Source organism: Scyliorhinus torazame, chromosome 9 (genome assembly GCF_047496885.1).
Source record: "Scyliorhinus torazame isolate Kashiwa2021f chromosome 9, sScyTor2.1, whole genome shotgun sequence".
In the NCBI taxonomy this organism is placed as follows: domain Eukaryota; kingdom Metazoa; phylum Chordata; class Chondrichthyes; order Carcharhiniformes; family Scyliorhinidae; genus Scyliorhinus; species Scyliorhinus torazame.
In genome coordinates, this window is record NC_092715.1 from 129,088,687 (window position 1) to 129,116,084 (window position 27,398).

General features: G+C 47.5%; 1 protein-coding gene across 5 annotated transcripts in view; it reads left to right on the forward strand.

The window, feature by feature from the left end:
- The window catches only part of LOC140429472 (tumor necrosis factor alpha-induced protein 8-like), a 211,111-nt gene that overhangs the window by 97,605 nt on the left and 86,108 nt on the right, over window positions 1–27,398 (forward strand). For 3 of the 5 annotated variants that reach the window (XM_072516512.1, XM_072516517.1, XM_072516515.1), the window contains exon 2: window positions 7,914–8,010. In XM_072516512.1, the coding sequence (XP_072372613.1) occupies window positions 7,914–8,010 (97 nt within the window). Of the gene's footprint in view, window positions 1–7,148; window positions 7,172–7,913; window positions 8,011–24,839; window positions 24,858–27,398 lie in introns of those variants that run through there. The other 2 variants (XM_072516516.1, XM_072516519.1) reach the window with 2 other exon arrangements.

Consider the following 27,398-nt stretch of genomic DNA (forward strand, 5'->3'; position numbering starts at 1 on the left):
GTGTGAATTTCTTCAACAAAAGCATCTTGTTGCTTTTCCACCTGCTGTGCCACTGTGGGCAGGTGGCAGTTCTTGCAGTATATCTTAAAGGAGAAAGGCACAAAGGATAGGGTTGTATCGAGGAGGATAGGTAAGAGGTCCATGCTTATACCAAGTGCAGCTGGTAAATAAATGAGAAGAGTTTCTTGTCTAAGGGATGGGTAGGATGTGAAAAGTTGAGTTGGTTTCGCCATATCGTCATGTTCTATTGTATCAGTCCCGCTGCTCACCACTTCAACAGTGGCTGCTGCAATAATGGTCAGTGCCACATCCTCAATCGGGTATAAAGACATTTAGCCATGCCTATGCCACCGTTTAACACCTACTGCCTGTAGATATGTGTTATCCTGTCCTGCAAGAGAGGGAGAAGTGTTTCAGTGAGTGTGGTGCAATGCATTTGGGCCATGTGGCTGTCATGGTTGAATAGCTGGTAGTATGTGCAAGCTATGGGATTTTGTTTTGAGGCTTGTAACAGTGCTCAGTCCATGAGGATGAGTTGAAGTTATAAATGTGATGTATGAGTCCAGATTGATGGAGTTTGTTGGTAAGTCAGTGATAGGGGTGTGCTGCATTGAACAGTGTCAGATATTAGAGACGCAGTTGGTGGGATATGGTAATTGACCATGATGACGTCTGAAATTGGGAACCATGCCAGGTGCCGATTGGTTTCTGATCTTTTTTTTTGGAAAATATTTTATTGAGGCATTTTGATTTTAACATTTTAACATTCTAAACAGCAGAGCGGTCCAGCGCACCCAAAAACCCCACAATAACATACCCAACTTCCCCCCGCTCTAACTCCTAGCTACCCATATATTAGATTCCATGCCTTTATTTGTCACTTCCATGCCTCCCCTTTCCACATCAGTCAGTTTTTTCTCTGATTGACCAGGACCGGTTTGAAATCTCCCCATCATCAATCGATGTGAGTCTGGGATCTTCCCCAGCACCAGTCTAACAAACTCAACGTCATGCTAGTTTGGGGCATATATATTTACCAGTACCACGGCCATTCCCTCCAATTTCCCACTAACCATAATATATCTAACCCCCCCCCCTCCCCCCGGGTCCGCCTCTGTATTCCCCACCTCAAATGCCACCCACTTATTGACCAGGATTGCCCCCCCCACCCCGTTTTAAAGTCTAATCCCGAATGGAACACCTGCCCGACCCATCCCTTCCTTAACCTAACCTGGTCCCCCACCTTCAGATGTGTCTCCTGCAACACAGCCATGTCCGCCTTCAGTTGCCTCAAGTGCGCAAACTCACGGGCCCTTTTGACTGGCCCATTCAGTCCCCGAACGTTCCACGTGACCAGCGTGATCGGGGGGCACCCTGCCCCCTCCTCCCCTGCTGATCAACCATAACCTCTCCTAGGCCAATTTCATAGAATCTACAGTGCAGAAGGAGGCCACCCGGCCCATCGAGTCTGCACCGGCTCTTGGAAAGAGCACCCTACCCAAGGTCAACACCTCCACCCTATCCCCACAACCCAACAACCCCACCCAACACTAAGGGCAATTTATCATGGCCAATCCACCTAACCTGCACATCTTTGGACTGTTGGAGGAAACCGGAGCACCCAGAGGAAACCCACGCACACACGGGGAGGATGTGCAGACTCTGCACAGACAGTGACCCAAGCCGGAATCGAACCTGGGACCCTGGAGCTGTGAAGCAATTGTGCTATCCACAATGCTACCGTGCTGCCCCTAATTTGCAGCCCATGCCCCGCATCTCCTCAGGCAACTACCGTCATCAACCCTCCTCTGCCTCCACCTTGAAAGTTCCCTCCCCGTGAGCAGTCCACTCCCACTCCCATCCCCCTACCACCACATCGGTCTTCAGCATACCTGCTACTTTGCTTCCGTGAGCTATCCCACCCAGCTAGCCCAGCATCTTAACCCCCACTGGTTCCACTCCCCCTGCTCTTAGTGCAAACATTCGAAACAATCAAAACAAAGGCAAGAAGTAAAAACAAACAAGCCATCTCTCCCAAGGTCTGAATCCAAAGACCCACCCCTTCTCCCTTAACAAAGAACTACATATCAGCCTAACCCCAAACAGGACAAAAGAAATCTTAAGAAACAAGCAAAACCCCCAAAATAAATCCGAACAACGCAAACCCAAAGTATTTACAGAACATAGGTCAGATCTCCTCAGTCAGTTCAAGGTCCTCCTTCTCCTGCAGTGTATTCTCCTTCATAAAGTCCGCTGCTGCCTCCTCCGCTGAGCCAAAGTACAACTCCTGGCCTCCATAGGTCACCCATAGGCGAGCCGGGTACAGTAGACCAAACTTTATGCCCTTCTTGTATAGGGCCGACTTCACCTTATTAAAGCTCGCCCTCCTCTTCACAAGCTCTGCTCGCAGGTCCTGGTACACCCAGATCTCGGCATCTTCCCAAGTGCATCGCCTCGTCTGCCTGGCCCACCTCATAATACATTACTTGTCCGGGAACCAATGTAATTGTACCACCATCGCCCTCGGCGGCTCACCCCCCTGGGGCATGCGCATCAGTGCCGTGGGCCCAATCCGCCTCCAACGGTCGATCAAACTCACCTTCCCCAAGCAGCTTCTTTGCCCACATAAGCACCAGCATCCGTTTCTTCGATTCCTTCCGGCAGATCCACAATCCTTCTTCCTCCGAGAACAAAATGTTCTTCCTCCGAGAACGATTTTCCAGGTCCTCCACTTTCTCCAGCAGTCTCATCTGCTGGTCACGCAGCATCCCAATCTCTGCTGCCATCGTGGTGGATGATTCCTCCTGTTCCCCGCCTGCTCCTCCAACCTCTGGATCGCCTGTCTCCGGGCTGCCAATCCCGTCTCCACGTGGTCAACCACCGCCTTGATCGAGTCCACCACCCGGGCCTGGTTCTCCACACTCTCCTTCCACTGTTTGATGAACTTCTCATTTAAGAAGCTCACCAACTGGTCCATCGACCACTGAGCTTACGGGGTCCGACCCTGTTCGTCCGCCATCTCCATGCGCGTTGTCCACTCTTCACTTGCCACAAACACCTGGTTCATTCTTTTCCAATGACTTCTGGGCCGCAGCGCCATAAACTAGGGGTCAATTTCTTCTGTTCTTACTTCTGCACCTTTCCTCCTCATAATTCCTGCAACAATCCTGTGTAAAGGCCACAGAAAGATCCCCATGAGCAGGAGCTGCCAAATGTGCGACCGCTCACTCCAAGGTCGCCTGCGGAAGTCTCAGTTTCTGATCTAACCAGCCTGCTCCCATTGGCAAGATCCGGATCCCATCGCGAAATAGCAAGAAACTAATAATCACCGGTTAAGGCCAGTCGCCATCCCATTAACGGGAAGGACCCCCTACCGAATGGCCTCCCATCATCTACTGGTCCACACAACTGTGGACTAGGTGTCACGGCACCTGGGGGTGTCTCCCGTGCCATTGGAGATGATGAGGTGGTCAAGGATAGGGCAAGGTGTTCCGCCGGCCCTTTCCCGGGAATGTGAGCACCTTAGCACTGTCAGACTGGTACCTTGGCACTGCAAGGTGCTCGGGTGGCACCGCAAAGCCACCAAGAGCACGCCCAGGATAGCGGTGCCAGGGTGCCACTGACAAGAGTCATGGCCTGAGGGGGTCTGTGCCCATGAGGTGAGGTGGAGGGGATTGCAGGATGGGTATGAAGGGGTCTCTGAAAGTTGGGGGAGTGAAGGTTGGGGGGTCATAGAAGGGGAGCAGGTATCAAAAGGGAGTGTGGGAATGTCTGAAAAGGAGGGATGACATCACTTGATGGGGTGTGGGGCAGTGCCCATATGTGTGGGGGGTGATATTACCAATGGGTGGCGGACCCACCAGCCCACTTTCAAAATGATGGCCCAGTCTCGGAGGATCCAGTCTGGCCAGCAGGTTCAGCTACCCGGTGATGAAAATAATTCTGTGTGGGCTGACCAGGGAGAAACTCCCCAGGGCCCAAAAAGTGACTAAGTGTGGTTAGATAGTGGTGGGGAACTCATCGACAGAGCCGGTGGAAAATTCCCAGCAAAACCCACCACAAATGACACTTAGAAACTTTTCTGTTCGATTGCGCCCCTCATTTTTGTCAAAATTAGTTTCACAATGACTTCCACCACCTGCTCAGCCACAATGTCACCTCATTTCTTTTACAAGGCGCTAACTGACTAAGTATTGCAAGTGATCTTTAAGCGGTGCTCGCCTCCCACAACTTTGGGCAACTTGTTGTGGTATATAGCCATTTGACAGCACGATTAATGATGGCTGCATGTTGCAATGGTGTTAATTAGCAGGCAACATGAATTTGACGTGCTACCTTGAGGAAAGTAGTAAGTGCAGGTTAATCCTGTATCACAATTTTTGCCCCTGCATTCAACCCTATAAAATTTAGCCCATTTAATCTCTTGTGCTTCTGCTCGAAGAAATGGGCCTACTTGGTCTGCAGGCCTCATCATTTCCGCGCATGCATTGTTTAGATGTGCTAAAACTTTTGAACCTTAATTAATTAATTTATTATTAAAAGACCTCTGAAAGGGTGCTGGCTGAGAACAAATTTAGAATTTGAGTAACTGAAGAAGCTAGTTTATTACCCTCATTTTCTGATTGAAACACCATGTGATCGCCTTCTGAAACCTGTGGGATATTAACTTCCCCTTGAAATTGTTTACCATGATGAACTGTAAAAAACACATCACCCACTTTGTAGGATTGGATTCGAGTACTGAATAATTAATGCTGCATGGTTCCTGAACTCAAGATACCATGTTATTTTGCACTGTACATAGGAATTACACTTTATCACTAGCTCAACTTAAAGAAGTTTAAGTATAATTTAACTTGGTTATTTATTCTCTTTCCACCATACCAGTTGTTGTGATTGATACTTTTATCTGATGACATTTTTAGGTACCCTCAACCAGAATGGGAGTGAGACACATAGGCTAGAATTTAACGTTGCACAGGCAGGTGCGCACCTGACCTGAAGTGGCGTGAGGAGACATCAGGAGCACATTCTGATGTCACTGTGCACTCGTGCAAATGTCAGCGGTGGGCACACACGAGAAGCACGCCTGCCCACAATTAAACAGGCAGTTAAGCCCATTAAGGGACCGATTGAAAAGTATTTTACGTTGCCCGACTATTTATTCAGTTGGTGGACGGGCTGATTGGTTTGGTGGCCTTTACATTTCAGCAGCACCATGGCCTGGGTGGAATGAAATTTCAGGGCTGAAATAAAATTAACAAAGGTGATTGGGAGCTGAGATTTGAGCTTGAATATGCTAGATCGACAAAGTTGGCTACATTTTATTATCGGGATTTAATTTGTATACGTCAACTGCTCCCTGAGACAGCTCCACAGTGGCTGTCCCCATCAGGGAGGGGCTGGTTTAGCACAGTGGGCTAAATAGCTGGCTTATAATACAGAACAAGGCAGCAGGGCAGGTTCAATTCCTGTACCGACCTCCCCGAACAGGCGCCGGAATGTGGTGACTAGGGGCTTTTCACAGTAACTTCATTGAAGCCCACTTGTGACAATAAGCGATTATTATTATTATTTTATTATTATTATTATTATTAGAAGTACCAGCCCACACCCTCCCTATTCTCACTCCTTTACAACCTTCCCCGGCAGCACTGAGCTGTTCTCAGCACGCGTTTCACACTGGCCAGCCAGCTTGAAATCGTGTTCCAGGGCCGATTCACGCCATAGAAAAGTTCATAAATATTTGAATAGGAATTTGTCATATCTTTGAGCTGAAAACTGTTGAGACTGGCAAGGACAAAACCAATTACTCAAGGGTATGAACACTAGCATTTGTCTTAACAAAGAACAAAGAAGTGTACAGCACAGGAACAGGCCCTTCGGCCCTCCAAGCCCGTGCCGACCATACTGCCCGACTAAACTACAATCTTCTACACTTCCTGGGTCCGTATCCTTCTATTCCCATCCTATTCATATATTTGTCAAGATGCCCCTTAAATGTCCCTATCGTCCCTGCCTCCACTACCTCCTCCGGTAGTGAGTTCCAGGCACCCACTACCCTCTTCTTAGAATTGAACAGGTTGGCTGTTTTTCAATTGTTGGAAAATAGTGATCTATTCACATGCTGTAAGCAGGAACTGATCGCTCAACAGTTTTAACTGATACCATTAAAATGACTAATTCTAATGAGTTTGAGTTAAAAAATTGAAAGTTATATTTTTGTTTTGAAACCAAGGCAATGATAAAAGAAAATAATTATTGAGATTGACATTTTGACATACTGTTTAGCAACAAAAACATGTATTTGCAAGGTTTCCATGCTTTAACTTGCTTACTTTTATTATTACTGAATCCTCAAATAAAGGACAAAATGCTTTGGGTATCACTGTTGGTGAGACCTGCGAAGTCTAGCCAATAGCGGTTGGTACTTTTAGTTAAAGTAGAAGGAGAACTGTGGTGATACGTTTTCATTCTACTCCTGCAGCCCCAGTCATCCAGCACCCTTGCTGGAGTTAGTAATACGTGTGACTTACCAGCTGAGATCTCAAACTGTCAGCCTTAATTGGAGCCCCCTGGTACTTGACACAATGACTAAATATTCTGCAACATCAGGCTCCTCCAATGCTATTATCATGTTTGTTCAACATTTTTCCACTGCTATTTTATTTACAAATTCTTTCTTAAAACTGTACGTGATTACATCAGTGATCTAAAATGCACTGTTTAGCCACAATTATCAGAGATAATGACCAGTGCTTGCACTTTAAAAAAAAAAGTAACATTTTTCAATATTTTGATTTGCTGTAGTAGAAATTATTTTGTACAGTATTCAGCATGGTTTTTCTTCAGCAAAAGACAAATTTTGCATAGGCTTTATGCCCCAAGACAAGGGATGTATCTATACTTATGAGAAAACTTCTATCTGGTTCATGTTCATGTTCAAGAAATGTACAGTCATTCTTAAGTCAAGCTTTGGTGAGGTTATGTTTCAGATGGGGGAGGGGCAGGAATGTGTCAGAAGATCCATGTGCCCCGAAACATAATGACATAACTGAGTAATCCTCTCTCATATTCATATGTGGCACCTTTGTTATTGTTTTTCTTACTGCCACTCTGTCTTCACACGGGCATTATTTTGCCACCGAGATCTCTAGCTTAGGCCTTACAGGTGAGTCATTCACTGAATGCAGTTTTCCCCATTTGGACCATCCTTATATTTGCAAACAAATCCTGTTTTGCTGATGTCCGAGCTCCTCCAGGCTTTGGTAGTTTTCTACACTAGTTGGGCTTATTATCATTGCATAAATGTTGAAGAATTGTGGAGTACTCTTTTATTGGTCTGTGCGGATTAGTGGCTTTCAGGATTACATTTCTAATTATTGCAATTCTACATATCGAGTGTAGACAATCAAATAGTTGTTTTAAGTAAGTAATAAAAGGAAGTGATATGGCCAGGTGCTGCTGCATTCCAAAAAAAACTTTAGCCATTTCAATTAGACTGACTGATTCTGGTAGCTGTGACAGAATAAATAATTTATTTTTTACTGTCTTTAATCTGCTTTTATCAGCACAAACTAAAAACACGATATTATTTGTGATCTACTTATAGTTTAAGATGGACTAATTCCACTTATTAGTTTAAATACTGCCTTTATAATGGATCCGCAATAAACTCTGCCTATAATTTATAGCTAATGAAATGTACTAGATTTTTTTGTCATTTAATATTGCTCATTTAATTCATGTAGCAAATGTGTGTTATTGCCATCTAGTGGCAAAGCATTTGGTGAGCTGATTGCAGGTGGCTGTTTTGGGTTTTGATCTTTTAAAAATATTCTCCAATGAAAATATATCCAATATATCTATTTTGAAATGTAATTTTCAGATTTTTGTTCTGTTTTGTCTTTCAGTCTTGGTCTACCTCACCATCACATGCAGATCGACATTTATATGTGATCTTTAGTCACGCTGCAGTATTGTCATCAGCACATCTGTGTAACCCAGACAGTAAGAATTTTTTCTTAATTAACTATTTCATTGATGTGTGTGGTTTATACAAATGTAAACATCCTTGCCTATATCTTATTTGTGGTTGATGGGGCCATTGATTAGGTTATGGAAATGCTGTGCCTTTTGCAATGGCACCTCCACACAATTTCTCAATTATTTTGTGCTCAGATATTGCAACATCAGAACGAGCTCCCACACTATAGCAATTAACTTTGCTGTGTTTCACTGTATCACAGAATATGTACACTAAAAACAACTTTGATTCTTACCTCCTTCATTTGCTTGAGAGCTTAAACCAACACAGACCAGAGATCAAATGTAGGACTTTCTGACTAAGACTTCATAACTTGTCTGGTGTATTTGCCTACTGAGCCAAAATTCGGAGTAACTTAAAGGTGTATACATTAACCTTATTTAATCTAGAGAAGCATTAAAGCTAAATCTCAGTGGCTATGCTTCACCATTATGGGAACTTATTAGGATTGTACTCAATCATCTTTTAAATAATATTGCTTGATCTTAATATGAATTAAACATTGTATACGAACCTTAAAAATTCATTTGAGCCCTCATGATTGAGTTCTAGTCAGCATGGGCAGGGACAAGTCATATCTTTCTCACTGGACCATTTACTAAATCCTTTTTATGATTTTGAAAATTCCCTGTGTAAGTATCCGCTGTTGGTGAAGCCTCACAACAATTTACTACACATGGCACAGAGAGGAAATCTGCTCAGCATGTGCCTCTTGTTCTCAGTATAATATCTGGTGTGCCTCAGGCACATAGTCTCATCTCTGGGTCTCCCGTCTGCTCATTTATCTTGCTGGCCATCCTTCCCATCCCCCATCTTTCCCGGAATGAAACTTGATGATTTCACCTACACGCACATAGCGCGAATTAGGGTGACAAAAGGGCTGGAGCCATAATATTACACTAAACAGGTTATATGGAAGGAGGACAAGCAAGAAACATCAGGCAGGCATACAGAAAAAAAGGTAGACTGTGACTTTACAGAGTGAGGGAAGGGAACTGTAGAGAAAAATGTACCAAATAATACTGGGCACGGTCTGAGTGAGCGGGGGACATCAATGACGTATCAATTGTCTATTATTTCTCTCAATTAATTAAAACTCCGGGTTCAAATACTGCATTCTCTTATTGTGCCAAATAATGATGTATTTTCCCTACAGGCCAGTTATGTTGTACAGTTTGCATAAATGTGGAGCATTGTGGCTTCACATAGAAGCAAACTGTTGTAATTCAAGTGTTAAGTTATCTGAAGCTTATTAAGTAAAGCCTATGGAGGTAGTCTCATGTATGTAGAGCCTCACACCTGCTCAATTTAACCACACGCCTGTAAAACTTAGTTTGATACTTTCAGGTGATAACTTTCTAAAATTAATTTGTAATGCTTTTAACCTCGTCAGTGAAGCAGTGACCTTGTGAGGCATGGGCTTTGGCACTTGCTTTCAAAATGTCACTTATACCCATTTGAATAAGTGTCTCCTTGTCCTATTTTTGAAATTTAGCTTCAATGTAATGTAGCTTTTAGGTACTGCTGATAATCTCACCTACTTCAATAACATCACCTCTCAACCACCTCCATTTGTGGCTGTAAATTTGTAGATTCTTTACCTGTTCCTCAAACCTCTGACATAGTGATCAGTCTTGTTTCTCTCATCTGCAAGGCCTCCAGTACTTGAATATCTCCTTTGGTGAGCAATGCTCGATATAATGTGGTGACCAGAACACTACAGTTGGGATTGATGGGCTGTATTTAATGGCTGGAGAGGTCACCTTTTCCACCAGCCAGAAAGCTGCAGCCTTTCCTGCGAGCCCTGACAGGATAAACTGCTAGTTGTTGGAGACACCAGGCCACTCTGGAACCACAGAAGGCTCAGAGCAGCAGCCATGAAGGAGGTGCTGAAAGAGCATTGATTGGGGTGAGCTTGCTGTGGCCATGTTACCAATTCAAAGAAGCACATTGTTTCTAGTGTAATTACTTTATTGAACTGAATGTAAGATGGCTCCCCCAGCTCTGTGCCTCATGGCTGAGGTCACATGACTATGGCAAGCCAGATGGGAGATGATTGTATTTCAAAACCCAAACTTTCCCTTTTTCATGATGCAAAAATTAGAAATGTGCATGCACTATCATGTGTAATAGTGAGTTATCCAAATTAGCCACTTACCACAACTGTTCTCATGCAACACGCTGTTCATTGTTTTAGTCAGTGATTCACCTTGAATTTTTTACTCATGCCTATTACTATTTTTGGCTTCAGTGGCTTTTTTGCTATTGGAAGAGCAGTTTGGGTTAGCCTTTGGACTGGACTATTTTCCATGCCTTCAGTTGGTGTGTTTCTCCACTCGAGGATTGCCTGTATACATAAGGTCATACAGCACAGAAACAGGCCCTTCGGTCCACCATACCTATGTCAACCATCAAATACCAATCTACACTAACCCCATTTACCAGCACTTGATCCATAGCCTACTATCCCTTGGTGATTTAAGTGCTTGTACAGATGTTTCTTAAATGCTGCGAGAGTACCTGCCTCCACCACCTCCTCAGGCAGCGTGTTCCATATTTCCACCACTCTCTGGGTGAGAAAATGTTTCCTCAGGTGCCCTCTTAAGCCACTTGCTCCTCGCCGTAAACCTATGCCCTCTCACCTTACAAATCTCTTCCATGGAGAAAAGATTCTTACGATCTACCCTATCTATGTCTCCCATAATTTTGTAAACCTCCATGAGATTCCCCCTCAGCCTCCTCTGCTCCAGGGAAAACAACCCCAGCTGGACCAGTTCACAGCTGCAACTTTCCATTCCAGGCAACATCCTGGTGAATCTACTCTGCAATCACATTCCTCCAATGGTGTGGCGACCAGAACTGCACTCACACAATATTCTATCTGGGTATAACCAATGTTTTCTAAGTTGTACCAAGACCGCCATGCCCCGGCTAATAAAGGCAAGCATTCTGTATGCCTTCTTCATCACTGTATCTACCTATCTACCTGTGCTGCTAGCTTCAGGAATCCATAGACTTGCATACCAAGGCCCTTTGTTCCTCAATACTCCCTAGGTTCCTACCATTCATTGTGTATATCCTATTCTTATTAGAGCTCCCAAAATGCATCACCCCACACTTATCAGGATTAGATTCCATCTGCCGTTGCTCTGCCCAATTTACCAGCTGATCAATATCAGTTTGTAGCCTAAGATTCTCCTCCTCAATACAACGCCACCACAATTTTTTGTGTCATCTGCAAACTTAGTAATTATACCTTCTCCATTCACATCCAAGTTGTTAATGTAAATAACAAACAGCAAGGGTCCCAGCACCGGTGGTACACCGCTGGTCACAGGTTTCCAAACACAAAAGCAACCCTCCACCATCATCCTTTGCCTCCCATTAACAAGCCAATTTTGGATTCATCTGTGCTAGATTTGCTTGATTTCTTGATGATTCTTTTGGTGATCTCCACTGCCATCTCAGCCTACATAAAATTGATGTGTAGTGTTGAATTTCCAAATCCTTTGTGAAGTGGCTGAATTCTTCACTCATGAGAGCCATTGTCGCTCATCACTGTCTGGAATGCCGTAAAGACTGAATTGTGCTTTCAGGCATTCTACTATCTCACTGGTCGTAGTTGAAGTCAGCTGGTCTGACTCCAGGTAGTCAGAAAGTGGTCGCCGGTAAGACGACAATCCATTCCTGCTCAAATAAGGAGGTCGACACCCAGCTTCATCCAGTCTGTCAGGAATGCAACGCATCATCAATAACCCTCTAGTTTGATTAGCTTGGCATTCATTACAAACAGCGCACTGACCAATGTGTCTTTAATTTCATTGTTCATGTTTGGCCAGTAGAACACTTCTGTTGCCTTCCTCCGAATCGATTCAATTACTTAATGGCTTGCATGTTGGGCTTCAGCATCTCTCCTCTTATCTCCTTAAGGATGATGATTCTATTTCCTTTTGTACAAGATGCCATCTTAGGCTGTCAATACATCCAAGTATGCCCAAAACGATATTATGACCACTTGTGTGTCCTTGATGTTCTCAGGCCCTCCTTTCATCTCAACTTCTTACAGCACTTGAAAAGTTGCATCTTGTTGGGTCGCTTGCTTGAATTTAACGAGGTGCAGTTTGTCAGTTTCAGTGTTTCCCTGGTTGATGACTTCCAGAGCATGTCGATCTGCTGCCTCATGTTGAGTCTGGAATATTTTGATGCAAGGGGAGGAGCCATGGGCAGAGCCCATACAGGCCCCAACATGTTCCCTTACGGATAATGCCATACAATGGCCCATAGGTGGAGCCCACAAGGGCAATGGTGGATTATTGATATAATACATTCACCACATTCACCCTCTGTTAAAAAAATGAAGTCCGGCGGGGGAGACGGGTTCATAACTTCAGCCGGTCCGGCGCATGGATTGTGCGCTGTGATCGCCGAAGCTCTGGCGTTGTTGCTGGCCCAGGTGTCAAACTCGTCAATGCTGGCATCGGTAGTGAGGGCGCCGGTGTGGGTACAGATGTGGACTCTAGGAGCATCGCTTCTGGAGCTTCATTCCTGTGGATGGCGGGCAGGAGGGAGCACTGGAGCCATATAGGGGCGGGGGCGCTGGTCATGTTAGGTTGGGCGGGATAGGGTGGAGTGGCGGTGGTGGTGGTGGTGGAACCGGCGGGCGCCAGGTCCCGGAGGGAGACCGTATCCTGTCGGCCATCCGGGTGTTCGATATATGCGTACTGGGGATTGGAGTGTAGGAGCTGGACCCTCTCTACCAGAGGGTCGGACTTATGGCTCCTGACGTGTTTTCTGAGTAGGACTGGCCCCGGTGTCTTCAGCCAGGACGGAAGCGAGGCCCCTGAGGTGGATCTCCTAGGGAAAACAAATAGGCGGTCATGAGGGGTCTTGTTTGTGGCCGTGCAAAGTAGGGACCTAATAGAGTGGAGCGCATCGGGGAGGACCTCCTGCCAGTGGGAAACTGGGAGATTCCTAGACCGCAGAGTCAGTAGGACGGTCTTCCAGACCGTCGCGTTCTCCCTCTCCACCTGCCCATTTCCCCAGGGGTTTTAACTGGTAGTCCTGCTCGAGGCGATGCCCTTACTGAGCAGGTACTGACGCAGTTTGTCGCTCATGAACGACGAGCCCCGGTCACTGTGGACATAATTGGGGAAACCAAACAGGGTGAAGACCCTATGTAGGGCTTCAATGATGGTGGATGTGGTCATGTCGAGGCAAGGGATTGCAAAGGGGAAGCGGGAGAACTCATCAATAATGTTGAGGAAATATATATTGCGGTTATTGGAGGGGAGGGGCCCTTTGAAATCGATACCGAGATACTCAAAGGGTCGGGATGCCTTCACCAGGTGGGCCTTTTCTGGTCGATAGAAGTGCGGTTTGTGCTCCGCACAGATCTGGCAGACCCTGTTCATAGCTCTGACCTCCTCGGTGGAGTAGGGTAGGTTGCGGGCCTTGATGTAGTGGATAAGCCGGGTGACCCCCAGGTGGCAGAGGTAATCGTGGATGGCCCGTAGTCGGTCATCTTGCGCGCTGGCTCATGTGCCGTGGGACAGGGCATCTGGGGGCTCGCTGAGCTTCCCAGGACGATATACTATATCGTAATTATAAGTGGAGAGTTCGATCCTCCACCTCAAGATCTTATCGTTCTTGATTTTGCCCCACTGCGTATTATCGAACATGAAGGTTACCGAACGTTGGTCGGTGACGAAGGTAACCCTCCTACCAGCGAGGTAGTGCCTCCAGTGCCGTACGGCTGCCACGATGGCTTGGGCCTCCTTTTCGACTGAGGAGTGCTGAATTTCGGAGGGGGTGAGGGTGCACGAAAGAACCGCTACCGGTCTGCCTCCTTGTTTGAGGGTAGCGGCGAGAGCGACCTCTGATGCTTCGCTCTCCTCCTGGAAGGGGACGGACTCGTCCATCGTGCGCATCGCAGCTTTGGCGATGTCCGCCTTGATGCAGCTGAAGGCCTGGCGGGCCTCAGTTGCCAGTGGGAAGATGGTGGCCTTGATTAGTGGGCGGGCTTTGTCCGCATAGTTGGGGACTCACTGGGCATAATATGAAAAGAACCCGAGGCACCTCTTCAGGGCCTTGGGGCAGTGGGGGAGGGGGAGTTGCAGGAGGGGGCGCATATGGTCACGGTCGGGTCCTAGAACCCCGTTTTCCACGACGTAGCCGAGGATGGCTTGTCTGGTTGTGCGGAAAACACATTTCTCCTTGTTGTGAGTGAGGTTAAGGGTTTGGGCGGTTTGGAGAAATCTGTGGAGGTTGGCATCGTGGTCCTGCTGATCACGGCCGCAGATGGTGACATTATCCAAGTACGGAAATGTGGCCCGCAGCCCGTACTGGTCCACCATTCGGTCCATTGTTCTTTGGAACACTGAGACCCCGTTCGTGACGCCAAAGGGGACCCGGAGGAAGTGGAAAAGGCGGCCGTCTGCCTCAAAAACCATGTAGTGGCGGTCCTCCGGGCGGATTGGGAGCTGGTGGTATGCAGACTTCAGATCCACCGTGGAGAAAACCTGGTAGTGTGCGATCTGGTTAACCATGTCTGCAATCCGGGGAAGGGGGTACGCATCGAGTTGCGTGTACTGGTTTATGGTTTAGCTGTAATCTACAACCATCCGGTTCTTTTCCCCAGTCTTGACGACCACCACCTGAGCTCTCCAGGGGCTATTGCTGGCCTCGATGACTCCCTCCCACAAGAGTCGCTGGACCTCAGACCTGATGAAAGTCCTGTCCTGTATGCTATACCGCCTGCTTCTGGTGGCGACTGGTTTGCAGTCGGCGGTAAGGTTTGCGAAGAGTGGGGGAGGGTCGACCATTAGGGTCGCGAGGCTACATACAGTGAGTGGGGGTAGGGCCCCCCCCGAATTCCTAGCCCCCGAATTTCAGGGTTAGGCTCCTTGAGGTTGCATTGGAAATCTATTCCCAATAGGAGAGGAGCGCAGAGGTCTGGGAGTACGTATAATTTAAAATTGGCGTACTCGGCGCCCTGTATTGCTAGGGCTGCGGTAGTGCACCCTCGGATTTGCACCGAGTGCGACCCAGAGGCGAGGGAGATGGTTTCGTGCCGGGAAAATTGGGAGCGAGCAGCGTCTTACCATATCCGGATGAATGAAGCTCTCTGTGCTCCCGGAGTCGAAGAAGCAAGGCGTTTTGTTTACCCGGACGGTCATCATGGAACTCCGGAGGTGTTTGGGTTGCGACTGGTCCAGAGTGACCGCGCTGAGTTGCGGGTAGCCGGCGTGGTCGGAGGCGCTGGGGCAGTTCCACGACAGCTGCCTTTGTTGGTCACACGTGTCGAGCGACGTAGCAGATGGCGGCCAAGGTGGTGGCCCCCGGGTCGGGCGGTGAGGAAGATGACGTCCAAGATGGCGGCCCCCATGGTTCCCACGTGGCCGGCCGCGTGGGGGAGGATGGCCAATATGGCGGCCCCCGTGAGTCACATGTGCTGTGTGGGCTGGAAGATGGCTGCCCCCACGGATAGCACGAGGCTGATGACGCGCCTACAGGGGGCGGAGTCAGCAGACACGCTGCCACACTGCGGGGTCTGCGAGCCTGTGAGTCTGAGGGTCGGGCATGCGGTTTAGAGTTCTTGGACCTGGCCAGGCAAAATTTGGCGAAATGTCCTGTTCTCCCGCAGCTGCTGCCGTTCGCGTTACGGGCCGGGCAGTGCTGCCGGGGGTGTTGGGACTGGCTGCAGAAATAGCAGGGTAGCCCCCCATGGTGGGCAGGCAGCCGCGCGGCACCGGCCTGGGGTAGTCTCCGGTCATGGGTCCACGAGGGGGCCGCGTGGTCAGACAGGAACGCGTTAAGGCTCTGGAACGCTACTTCCAGAGAGGAGGCTAATTTTACCGTCTGATCCAGGGCTAGGGCCCCTTTTTCGAGTAGGCGCTGTCTCGCGTAGTTGGACTGGACTCCCGTCACGTAGACGTCTCGGGCAGCGAGGTCCGTATGTTGAGTGGCCGTAACGGCCTGGTAGTTGCAGCTGCGTGCGAGGTCTTTGAGGTCGTGTAGGTAGTCTTCTCGCGATTCCCCGGGACGTTGGCGGCGAGTGGTGAGGATGTGTCGCGCGTATACCTTGTTCACGGGCCTTACATAGATGCGTTTGAGCATCGTGAGGGCGTTTGCGTAGGAGGAGGCCTCCTCGAGCTGAACAGAGATTCGATGGCTCACCTGTGCGTGGAGGAGGCTCAGCTTCTGTTCGTCGGTGACGGAAGGCGTGGAGGAGGCGGCGAGATAGGCCTTAAATCAGTGGAGACAGAGCGAAAAAAGCGGAGCCAGAGCGAAAAAACTTATTTTGCCTCCGCTGCCTACGGATCGAGTTCCAGTCGGTCAGGTTTGAGGGCCAGTTCCGTTGTTGCGTTGTAGTTGATTAAATTGATGTGACCATCAATTCACTGGAGACGAGTAGAAATAAATTGTGGCTTTAATCAACTAGAACAGTGCTGCCTGCGACTGAGCCAATACTGAGAACTGCCTACAGGTCGACTGCTCTTTATACCTCCCTTCAGGGGGAGGAGCCATGAGCGGAGCCCATACAGGCCCCAACATGTTCCCTTATGGATAATGCCATACAATGGCCCATAGGTGGAGCCCACAGGGCAATAGCATAGCACAGATACAAATACAAGGGCAACAGCATAGCACAGATACAATGGTGGATTATTGATACAATATATTCACCACATATTTCACATTCTGGTGCGGCATGTTCAACTTTCTTCATCATAGGGAATGCTGCTTCCGACAGCATGTCTGCGATATACATCTGTTCCTTCACTTGTATGTCACGTCCAGATGATATTTCTGTAAATTAAGTAATATCCTTTGCAGTTGCTTTGGAGCAGATACAGGGTGAGCATCTCGTAGCCGAAATTCTGCAAATCGAAAAATTCTGTAATCTATATTTTTTTTTGAGCGCTGACGTGATGTCACGGCTGGGAAATCCCACAAAGCTCCCGGGCGATGCGCAGTTCCCAACAAGCTCTGCACGTGTACACTTCCCAATACATGACGTACATGTGCAGTATATTCCGAAATCCGAAAAATTCCGACATCCTCTACACACTTGCTCTCTAGCATTTCTGATAAAGTATTTTCAACCTGTAGTAGTAGCAGTTTGAGAAAAATGCTTTGAAGTGGCCTGTGGTCGAACTCCATTGTTAACTTTGTCTCTCCCAAACAGGTGTTGATGAAAATGCTCACAAGTAAAAACAACAGCCAGGCACTCTCAATCTGAGAGAATTTAATTTGTGCTAACTTGCTCTGGATGCAATGCGACTGTTTGTCTTTGCGTCATTAGGGTTGCTGCAAGCCCTGAGATGCTGGCATCACACTGGAAGGTCACTTCACCATTGACAACATAGGACTTCAGCACTGGGTTGTCATTACCAGTTGTTTGATTTTAATGAATGGCTTCTTCATGCTCTGCGCTCCAATCCAACTGCACATCCTTGGCAGTGAGCCTGCGTAATGCTTCACACCCTGATCACAAATTAGGCAAATATTTTGCGAAGTAACTCACAAATCCAAAAATCATTGCACTGCTTTCATGTCTGTTGGTCACTGCATCGCTGCTACCACTCTCACCTTGTCAGGATCCAGGTGAAGACCTTTTGCTGTCAGTACATGACCTATGTACTTGACTGCAGGCATTTTCAGTTGCAATTTTTTCTTGTTCAGGTTCTTCTTCCCTCATGCAGGCGTATTACATTCTGATCATGGTCAGCAATGGTTTCTTCCATTGTGACTCCAAATCCATAGACTAGTAGATCACCACTAGGCTTCCACTTCGGGACGATCACAGATTATCTCATGCTGTCTGTATTGATACTTCCGGAGCCATGAAAATGCCAAGCGCAATCTTCTACGAGCGCGATTTAATTTGTGAACATCAGAGTCCGTTTTGGGCAGGATTTGCGTGCTGGCAATGACCCTGCTATCTAATGGCACATTGTTGCTATTCCGGCCACTGGCGGGGAACACCTCTGCAGGAAGAGAGCGGGTGCCATTTTTTAATGCCCCCCCTCCCGACGTGACCCCTGGACCCCTTCCCCAATGCCGTAACCTACTTATAAGCCCCTCCTCCCGCACCCCACCACATACAGGCTGGGCACCCTTGGGCCTCATCTCTGACATGGGAAAAATGCCTGCCTGGCACCTTGGCGCTGCTAGCCTGGCACCCTGGCAGTGCCTTTGCCAGCCTGGCAGTGCCGCCTGGGCACCGTGGCAGCACCAAGGTGTGCAGGTGGCACCAGCAGTGCCAGGGTGCCACCCACCCTGCTTAGAAGCCAAACACCCGGGAGCCCCCGAAGTGCCCTTCCGTCTGGTCCCCGTTTGTGGGGACCAGTGCTAAACGGCACCCGTCTGGGATCTCCTTGGCAAGGCTGGTAGATACCAGGTGGCCGTTTGATCTGGGGTATATAGAAGTGGGCTTCTAAACTTGCTTAGCAAAGCAAGAGTCCGGATCCAACCCATTTTGAGAGGCCTCTCCCGGAATCGGAACAGGATGTGGCGGGGGTGGGAGGGGTATGACGGACAAAGCTACGTCCTATGTGAAGTGGGCCTCCCTGACCCTCCAGGCTTGCCGGGTCCTCGCCGCTGCCACTTGTCTTCCTTCCTCTGGCTGGTCATGCGGGTCCCCCACGACCTCGTCCTCCAGCCCCTCCTGGTCTTGCGCCTCCTCCTCGTCCTCCTCAGGAGTGGCCGCATGTTCCTCTACCTCCAGGATGTCGTCCCGCTGCCATGCCAGGTTGTGGAGGGCACAGCAGACCACCACCACGAAGCGGGCGCCCCTCTGGGCAGTGTACTGCAGTGCACCACCAGAGCGGTCAAGGCATCGAGACTGCATTTGAGTAGTCCAGTGCGTTCATTGTATTGGGTCTACGTATCGGTCACCGGCTGCCCCATGACGTAGCTGCCGTGCACACTCCCTGCCTGGGAAGCGTGCACACATGTGCATGATTTTCAGGTGGTGGTCACACATGAGCTGAACGTTCAGCGATTGGAACCCCTTCCTGTTGATGTGGAGCCCTCTCTGACTGCCCGGTGCATGCAAGGCGACATGCGTGCCATCTATTACACCCTGGCCCTGGGGCATCCTATCGATGGCAGAGAATCTCGCTGACCAGGCATCCTGTTGGGCCTGGTCCATGTCAAAATTTACAGAGTTAGCTGCTCGGGCAAACAGGACATCCGTGACCTGTCGGATGTACTTGTGGGCTGCATCTTGTGAGATGCCGCACAAGTTCCCTGGAATGATCCTGAGGTATAAGTTCAGTGCTGTGGTGACTTTGACAGCCACCGGAAGTGGGTAGCCTCCCCCTCCACATGGCTCCATGTCCGTGAGATCATGGCACAGGTGCCACACCGTCCCCTTGTTGAGGCGGAGCTTCCTGAGGCAAATGCTGTCCATCATCTGTTTGAAAGACACCTGTACACCTTGGGATGCTAGGCAATAACTCCCACATGCTACATGAGACGACTACCCACAGGAATCCACTTGGGAGCTATGAGGTGCTCACTTAACAATGATTGCCAATTCCCTATTAGCAATAGCCTTCATCCGCTTGGTTAGAAGCCTCCACGATCAGCAGGAGTTATGGGTGGTCGGTGGGACAGACAGGCAGCAGCAGGGGTTGCCTGCATTGTGGGTGTACACAATCCAGGGCATGGTGGACCCGCACGTGCTTAGGCACCCATCAGCTGTCCAGCCCAGGGGTGCACCCGCCCCCCACAGATGGCACCCCCCCCCGAATACTGGGGCAGCAACCACAGGGCCCCCGGGCTCATTGCCAGGAGCAAAGATTGCCACTCACCTCCAATCCCCACAGCAGCCACCAGCTTCACGTTTTCAAAAAAGTGTACTAATCGGCGCCCACGTGATCACTTGCTGGGAAGGGGGTTAGATCTCGGCAGGCCATTAGATAGGGAGGGTTTGTTCCTGTTAATTGTATGGAGGTTGGCTTTAAGTGGTGATTTTTGGTTTCTCGCCACGCTATGGCGGGATCCTGATTCCGCCAACGGGAGCGAGCCAGTTAGATCGCAAACTGATTGGTGCCTGGTGCGGTTCCTGGTTTGACCTCATCGGCGAACTAACGGCCGCGTCGCGCTCTCGCTCAAGTGCGACGCTGGCGTAAAATTGCACCCAGAATATGTAGCAGTCTCTCTTCGGTAGTTTTTAAAAGTGCTGCTACTCGTTTTGGTTCCAGCTTGTTAATCAAACATTTTAAATTCATTCAAGGGATGTGGGCACAACTAGTTAGGCCAGCATTTATTGTCCGTCTCTAATTGCTCTTGAGAAGGTGGTGGTGAGCTGCCTTCTTGAACCACTGCAGTCCCTGAGGTGTAGTTACACCCACAGTGCTGTTCGAGATGGGGTTTCCAGGATTTTGTCCCAGCGGCAGTGAAGGAACGGCGATATATTTCCAAGTCATATAAATACTGTGGTTACAAGAGCAGGTCAAAGGCTAGGAGTTCTGTAGCTCACCTCATGATTGCCCAAAGCCTGTCCACCGTCTGCAAGTCAGGAGTGTAATGGAATACTCTCCAGTTGCCTGGATAAGTGCAGCTCTAACAACACTCAAGAAGCTTGTCATCAAAATCCAAGAATCCCTAAAACAAAAATCCCTCAGACTCCAGGTTACTGTGGGGATTAGGAGTAGTGTATTGCGATGGATAGAAAATTGGTTGGCCGGTTGGAATTAACGGGTCTTTTTCAGATTGGCAGGCAGTGACTAGTGGGGTACTGCAGGGTTCGGTGCTAGGACCCCAGCTATTCACTATATATATATTTAGATGAGGGAACAAAATATAATATCTCCAAATTTGCTGATGACACCAAGTTGGGTGGGAGGGTGAGTTGTGAGGAGGATGCAGAGATCCTTCATCGTGATTTGGGCAAGTTGAGTGAGTGGGCAAGTACATGGCAGATGCAGTATAATGTAGATAAATGCGAGGTTATCCACTTTGCAAGCAAAAACAAGAAGGCAGACTATTATCTGAATGGCCATAAATTAGGAGGGGGAAATGTGCAATGAAGCCTGGGTGTCCTCGTACGCCAGCCGCTTAAGGTAAGCAGACAGTAAAAAAGGCAAATCGTATGCTCGCCTTCATTGAAAGAGGATTCGAGTACGGGAGCAGGGATGTCTTGCTGCAATTACCCAGGGCCTTGGTGAGGTCACACCAGGAATATTGTGTGCAGTTTTGCTTTCCTTATCTGAGGCAGGATGTTTTTGCTAAAGAGGGAGTGCAGCAAAGGTTTATCAGACTGATTCCTGGGATGGCAGGACTGACGTATGAGGAGAGATTGAATCGGTTAGGATTCTATTCGCTGGAGTTCAGGAGAATGAGGGGAGGAGGGATCTCATAGAAAGTATAAAATTGGAACAGGACCAGACCGAGTAGATGCAGGAAGGATGTTCTCAATGGTGAGTGTGTCCTGAACCAGGGGTCACTGTCTGAGGATACGGGATACAACATAAAGGACAGCGATGAAGAGAGATTTCCTCTCCTAGAGTGTGGTCAGCCTGTGGTCAGCCTGTTACCACAGGAAGTAGTTGAGGCCAAAACATTGTATGTTTTCAAGAAGCAGTTAGATATAGCACTTGGGCCGAAGGAGATCAAAGGATATAGGGGGAAAGTGAGATTAATATATTGAGTTGGATGATCAACCATGATCATGATGAATGGCGGAGCAGGCTCAAAGAGCCGAATGACCTCCTCCTGCTCCTATTTTCTATGTTTCTATGAACCCTTGGTTGAACATTTTTAGCATTAAATGCCGCACTATATGGCAGACAAAAATGCCTCAATGCCGCTTTTCCTGCCCAACAACGACGTTTGCCAATTTCTGGGAAAACTCACCCAAAGACTGAGAAGCATGAACTGTCTGTATCTAACTAAGGAAGTTAAGGGTCATAGCAAATTAAAAGAAAATAAGTGCAATATTGCAAAGATGAGTGGTGGGCCAGATAATTGGGAACATTTTATAAACCAGTAAAGGGTGAGTCAAAAAATAATGAGAGAGGAAATAGATTATTAGAATAAACTCACAATAAATATCATAACATATTAAGAACTTTGAGAAATATGTAGCTGCAGTAAACGTTAAACCGTTAGACGATGAGACTGGGGACTGGCGACAAGGTAGCACAGTGTTTAGCACTGTTGCTTCACAGCTCCAGGATCCCAGGTTCGATTCCCGGCTTGGGTCACTGTCTGTGCGGAGTCTGCACGTTCTCCCCCATGTCTGCGTGGGTTTTCTCTGGGTGCTCCGGTTTCCTCCCACAGTCCAAAGATGTGCAGGTTAGGTGGATTGGCCAAGCTAAATTGCCCTTCGTGTCCAAAAATGTTAGGTGGGGTTACTGGGTTACGGGGATAGGGTGGAGATGTGGACTTGGTTAGGTGCTCTTTCCAAGGGCCGGTGTAGACTCAATGGGTCGAATGGCCTCCTTCTGCACTGTAAATTCTATAATTCCTGGATGGGGAATTAATAATGGAGAAACAAGGAAATGGCAGGGACTTTGTACAAATATATTGTGCATCAGTCTTCACACTAGAAGCACCCCAATAAGAAGTGATGGAGGTCATCTTTGACACTGCTACCGGTAGCAGCACTTACTCAGCAAAGTGCTAATTGGTCTTCAATTTAAGTTCTGTTACGGCCAATGTGTTCCAGACCTCATTACAGCCTTGTTTCAAATATGGACGAAAGAGCTGAATTCAAGAGGCGAGGTGAAAGTGACTGCCCTTAACATCAAAGCAGCATTCAACTGAGTATGGCATATGAGTCCTAGCAAAACTGGAGTCAATGGGAATCGGGAAAAATTCTCTGAAGGTTGGAGTCACACCTGGCACAAAGTAAGATGGTTGTGGTTGGAGGCCAATCATCTCACCTCCAGGACATCACCACAGGACTTGCTCAGGGTCAGGTAGGTCGATCCAACTTTGTCTGCTTCGGCAATGACTTCCCTCCATTGTAGGGTCGAAAGTGGGATGTTCGCTGGTGATTGCAGTGTTCAATACCATTCACAACTCCTCAGATACTGAAGCAGTCCATGCCCATGTGCAACAAAACCTGGACAACATTCAGGATTGGGTTTGTGAATGAAAAGTGACAATTGTGTCGCAGAATTCCCAGGCAATTACAATCTCGAACAAGAGAGACTCTAACCATCATCATGGACATTCAAAGCCATTAATTTCACTGAAACCTCAACTATCAGCATCCTGGGGGTTACCATTGATCAGAAATTGAACCGGAGCTGCCATCTAAATACTGTGCCTGCAAAAGGTCAGACGTTAGGAATTCTTTGATGATTAACTCATTTCCTGATCATCCAAATCAAGTCCAGCATAAGTCAGGAGTTTTTTAAAAATTCATTCACGGGATGTAGGTGTCACTGGTTAGGTCAGCATTCATTGCCCATCCCTAGTTGCTCTTCAGAAGGTGGCTGAGTTGCCTTCTTGAACCACTGCAATCCTTGAGGTGTAGGTACCCACTGTGCTGTTAGGGAGGGACTTCCAGGATTTTGACCCAGCGACAGTGAAGGAACAGCGATATATTTCCAAGTCAGGTTGGTGAGTGACTTGGAGGGGAACCTCCAGGTACTGGGGTGCCCAGATGTCTGTTGTTCTTGTCCCTCTAGATGGTAGTGGTCGTGGGTTTGGAAGGTGCTGTCTAAGGAACCGTGGTGAGTTACTGCAGCTCGTCTTGTAAATGGTACACACGGCTGCCACTGTTCATCGGTGGTGGAGGGTTTGAATGTTTATGGAAGGGGTAGCAATCAAGCGGACTGCTTTGTCCTGGATGATGTTTAGCTCCTTGAGTGTTGTTGGAGCTGCACTCATCCAGGGAAATGGAGAGTATTCCATCACACTCCTTCACACTTGTGCCTTGTAGATGGTGGACAGGCTTTGGGGGTCAGCAGATGAGTTAGTCGCCACAGGATTCCCAGCATTTGACCTGCCCTGTTGCCACAGCATTAACATGGCTAGTCCAGTTCGATTTCTGATCAATGGTAACTCCCAGGATGTTGATTTATGGGGATTCAGCGATGGTAATGCCATTGAATGTGATGGGGCATTGGCTGAATCCTCTCTTGTAGGAGATGGTCATTGCCTGGCACTTGTGTGGTGCAAATGTAACTTGCTACTTGTTAGCTCAAGCCTGGATATTTCCCAGGTCTTGCTGTAATTGGACATGGACTGCTTCATTATCTGAGGAGTCACGAATGGTGCTGAACATGATGGGAGGAGGGTCATTGATGAAGCAGCTGAAGATGGTTGAGCCTAGGGCACTACCCTGAGGAATTCCTGCAGTTATGTCCTGGAACTGAGATGATTGACCTCCAACCACCACAACCATCTTCCTTTGTGTCAGGTATGACTCCAGCCAGCGGAGAGTTTTTCCCTGATTCCCATTGACCAGTTCAGCTAAGGCTCCTTGATGCCATACTCGGTCAAATGCTGCCTTAATGTGAAGTGCAGTCACTCTCACCTCACCTCTAGCATTCAGCTCTTTTGTCTATATTTGACCCAAGACTGTACTGAGGTCAAGAGCTGAGTGACCTTGGCGGAACCCAAACTGAGCATCTGTGAGCAGGTTATTGCTATGTAAGTGTTGCTTAATAGCAGTATTCATGACTCCTTCCATCACTTTGCTGGTGATGGAGAGTAGACTGATGGGGCGGTAATTGGCTGAGTTGGATTTTATCTTGTTTCTTGTGTACAGGACACACCGGGGCAATTTTCCACACTGCCGGGTAGATGCCAGTGTTGTAGCTGTACTGGAACAGCTTGGAGTGTGGTAAGTTCTGGAGCACACATATTCAATACCGATGCTGGAATATTGTCAGGGCCAATAAATAGCCTTTGCAGTATCCAGTACGTTCAGCTGTTTCTTGATATCATGTGGAGTGAATCGTGTTGGGTGAAGACTGACACTATAATGCTGGGGACCTCCAGAGGTCACCGAGATGGATTGTCCACTCGGCACTTCTGGCTGAAGATTGTTGCGAATGCCTCAGCCTTATCTTTTGCACATATTGGGGATATTTGTGGAGCCACCTCCTCCAGTGAGTTGTTTAATTGTCCACCACCATTCATGGCTGGATGTGGCAAGATTACAGAGCTCAGATCTGATACGTTTGTTATGGAATCGCTTAGCTTTGTCTATTATTTGCTGCTTATGCTGTTTGGCACACAAGTAGTCCTGTGTTGTAGCTTCACCAGGTTGACACCTCATTTTTTGGGTATGCCTGATGTTGCTCCTGGCATGCTCTCCTGCATTCTTCATTGAACCGGTGCTTCCTCCAAGTGATGTTGAACCAGGAGGAGTCCCGATTCATCAGCTGATGGTAGCCAGTACGTGGTAATCAGCAGGAGGTTTCCTTGCCCATGTTTAACCTAAAGCCATGAGACTTCATGGGATCCAGAGTTGATGTTGAGCATTCCATGGGCAACTCCCTCCTCACTGTATACCACTGTGCCGCCACATCTGCTGGGTCTGTCCTGCTGGTGAGATAGGACATACCCAGGAATGGTGATAGTGGAGTCTGGGACATTGTCTGTAAGGTATGATTCGGTGATTATGACTATGTCAGGCTGTTGTTTAAGTGGCCTGTGAGTGGTTCTCCCATCTTTGGCACAAAGGGCAGTGGTCGACAGGGCTGAGTTTGGCGTCGTAATTTCTGATGCCTGGTTCAATGCTGGGTGATCAGTCCTTTTTGTGTTTTCGTAGCAGTTGAATACAGTTGAGTGGCTTGCTCGACCATTTCAGAGGGTATGTAAGCATCAACCACATTGCTGTGGGTCTGGAGTCACATGTAGGCTAGACCTTCTCTAAAGGGCATTAGTGAACCAGATGGGTTTTTACAACAATCGACAATGATTTCATGGTCATCATTCGACTTTTAACTCCAGATATTTTATTGAATTTAAGTTCGATCACCTGCCGTGATGGGATTCGAACTCGGGTCCCCGGATCGTTATCCTGGGTCTCTGGATTAGTCCCGCGATAATACCACTATGCCACCACCTCCTCTCTCACAGTCTTAGTGTGGTTGAGTGCAACTCCAGCAACACTCAAGCAGGTCAATACCATCCTAGACAATTGGTGCTCCATCCAGTACAGTAAATATTCATTTCCTCCGCCACTCATGCAAAGTGACAGAAGTGTTTACCTACAAGATTCACTGCATCGATTCATCATGGTTCCTTCAACCCCATCTTCCAAATATGTAACAGTACATGAGGTGTATAATAATCTTTAAGGCTATCGATAATTATACCAGTATTTTTTCTGTAATGCACATCTCATTAGCACTCGTGCTTTAATAAGTTCATACAGAAGACCCACTTTGTCATCTATCAAATAATCCGCTTCCACTTTCTTACCCTCTTATTTGGAGTTTTTCTTTTGACAATTTAGAGCATTGATAACACTTATTAGAAGGTCTGCTAAACAATAAAAGATGTTTGCCCAGGAAGCTGTCATGATTCAATGTACCAGTGCTTTTAAGTTACCAGAAGTTACGCAGGTTTCATTTTTAACAGAATCCAGAATCTAAATGGTATAAAACAAAAGCTAGTATTATAGGAGGGGTTATTGGGTTACGGAGATAGGATGGAAGTGAGGCTTTAATTGGGCCGGTGCAGACTCGATGGGCCGAATGGTCTTCTTCTGCACCGTATGTTCCATGTCTATATGTTTGTATTAGTTTTAATAGGCCTCAGAATAACTAATATATTACATAAGCCTGTATCCACTTTTGCAATATTTAGCTTTCAATTGCTGAAATTCTAGATGTTCAATTGAAATATAGCTTGTCAAAATCCAACTGCTGCTGAGAAAACATTCCAGCAAAAGCACCGAGGAAATCACATTTCTGTATGTCACTTCAGATTTGCTGCTTTAATGGGTAAGATTAGGTAAGATGCTGGTCCTTCTAATCAACCGGTAGAATTTTATTCTATTTTGTTTTGACGCCATGGCCTTGGCTCTGGCTCTTGAAAGGTTTACTAGTTGAGATCAGCTGTGTGGAATGTTTTGCTATGAAAAATGTATTGGTAGCAGCCAACTATGGGTGGATACCAGAATTCCAATCTACCTAGAGATTTATAATGTTTAGGAACCTGTAGTTACTTCAGAACAGTTACTTACTTCAGTTGCCAAACAACTGTTCTACAGCATTTTATGTTGCATAAATTGTACTCTGCAAAATTGTTTTTTCAAAATACTGAATATTGATCAAACTTATTGTTTATAATGTGCTTTTTAAAAAGTGCCTTGATGTCAATATATGAATTCTAGACAGCAAGTAACAAATGGGCAGTGTGGAGGAAGCAT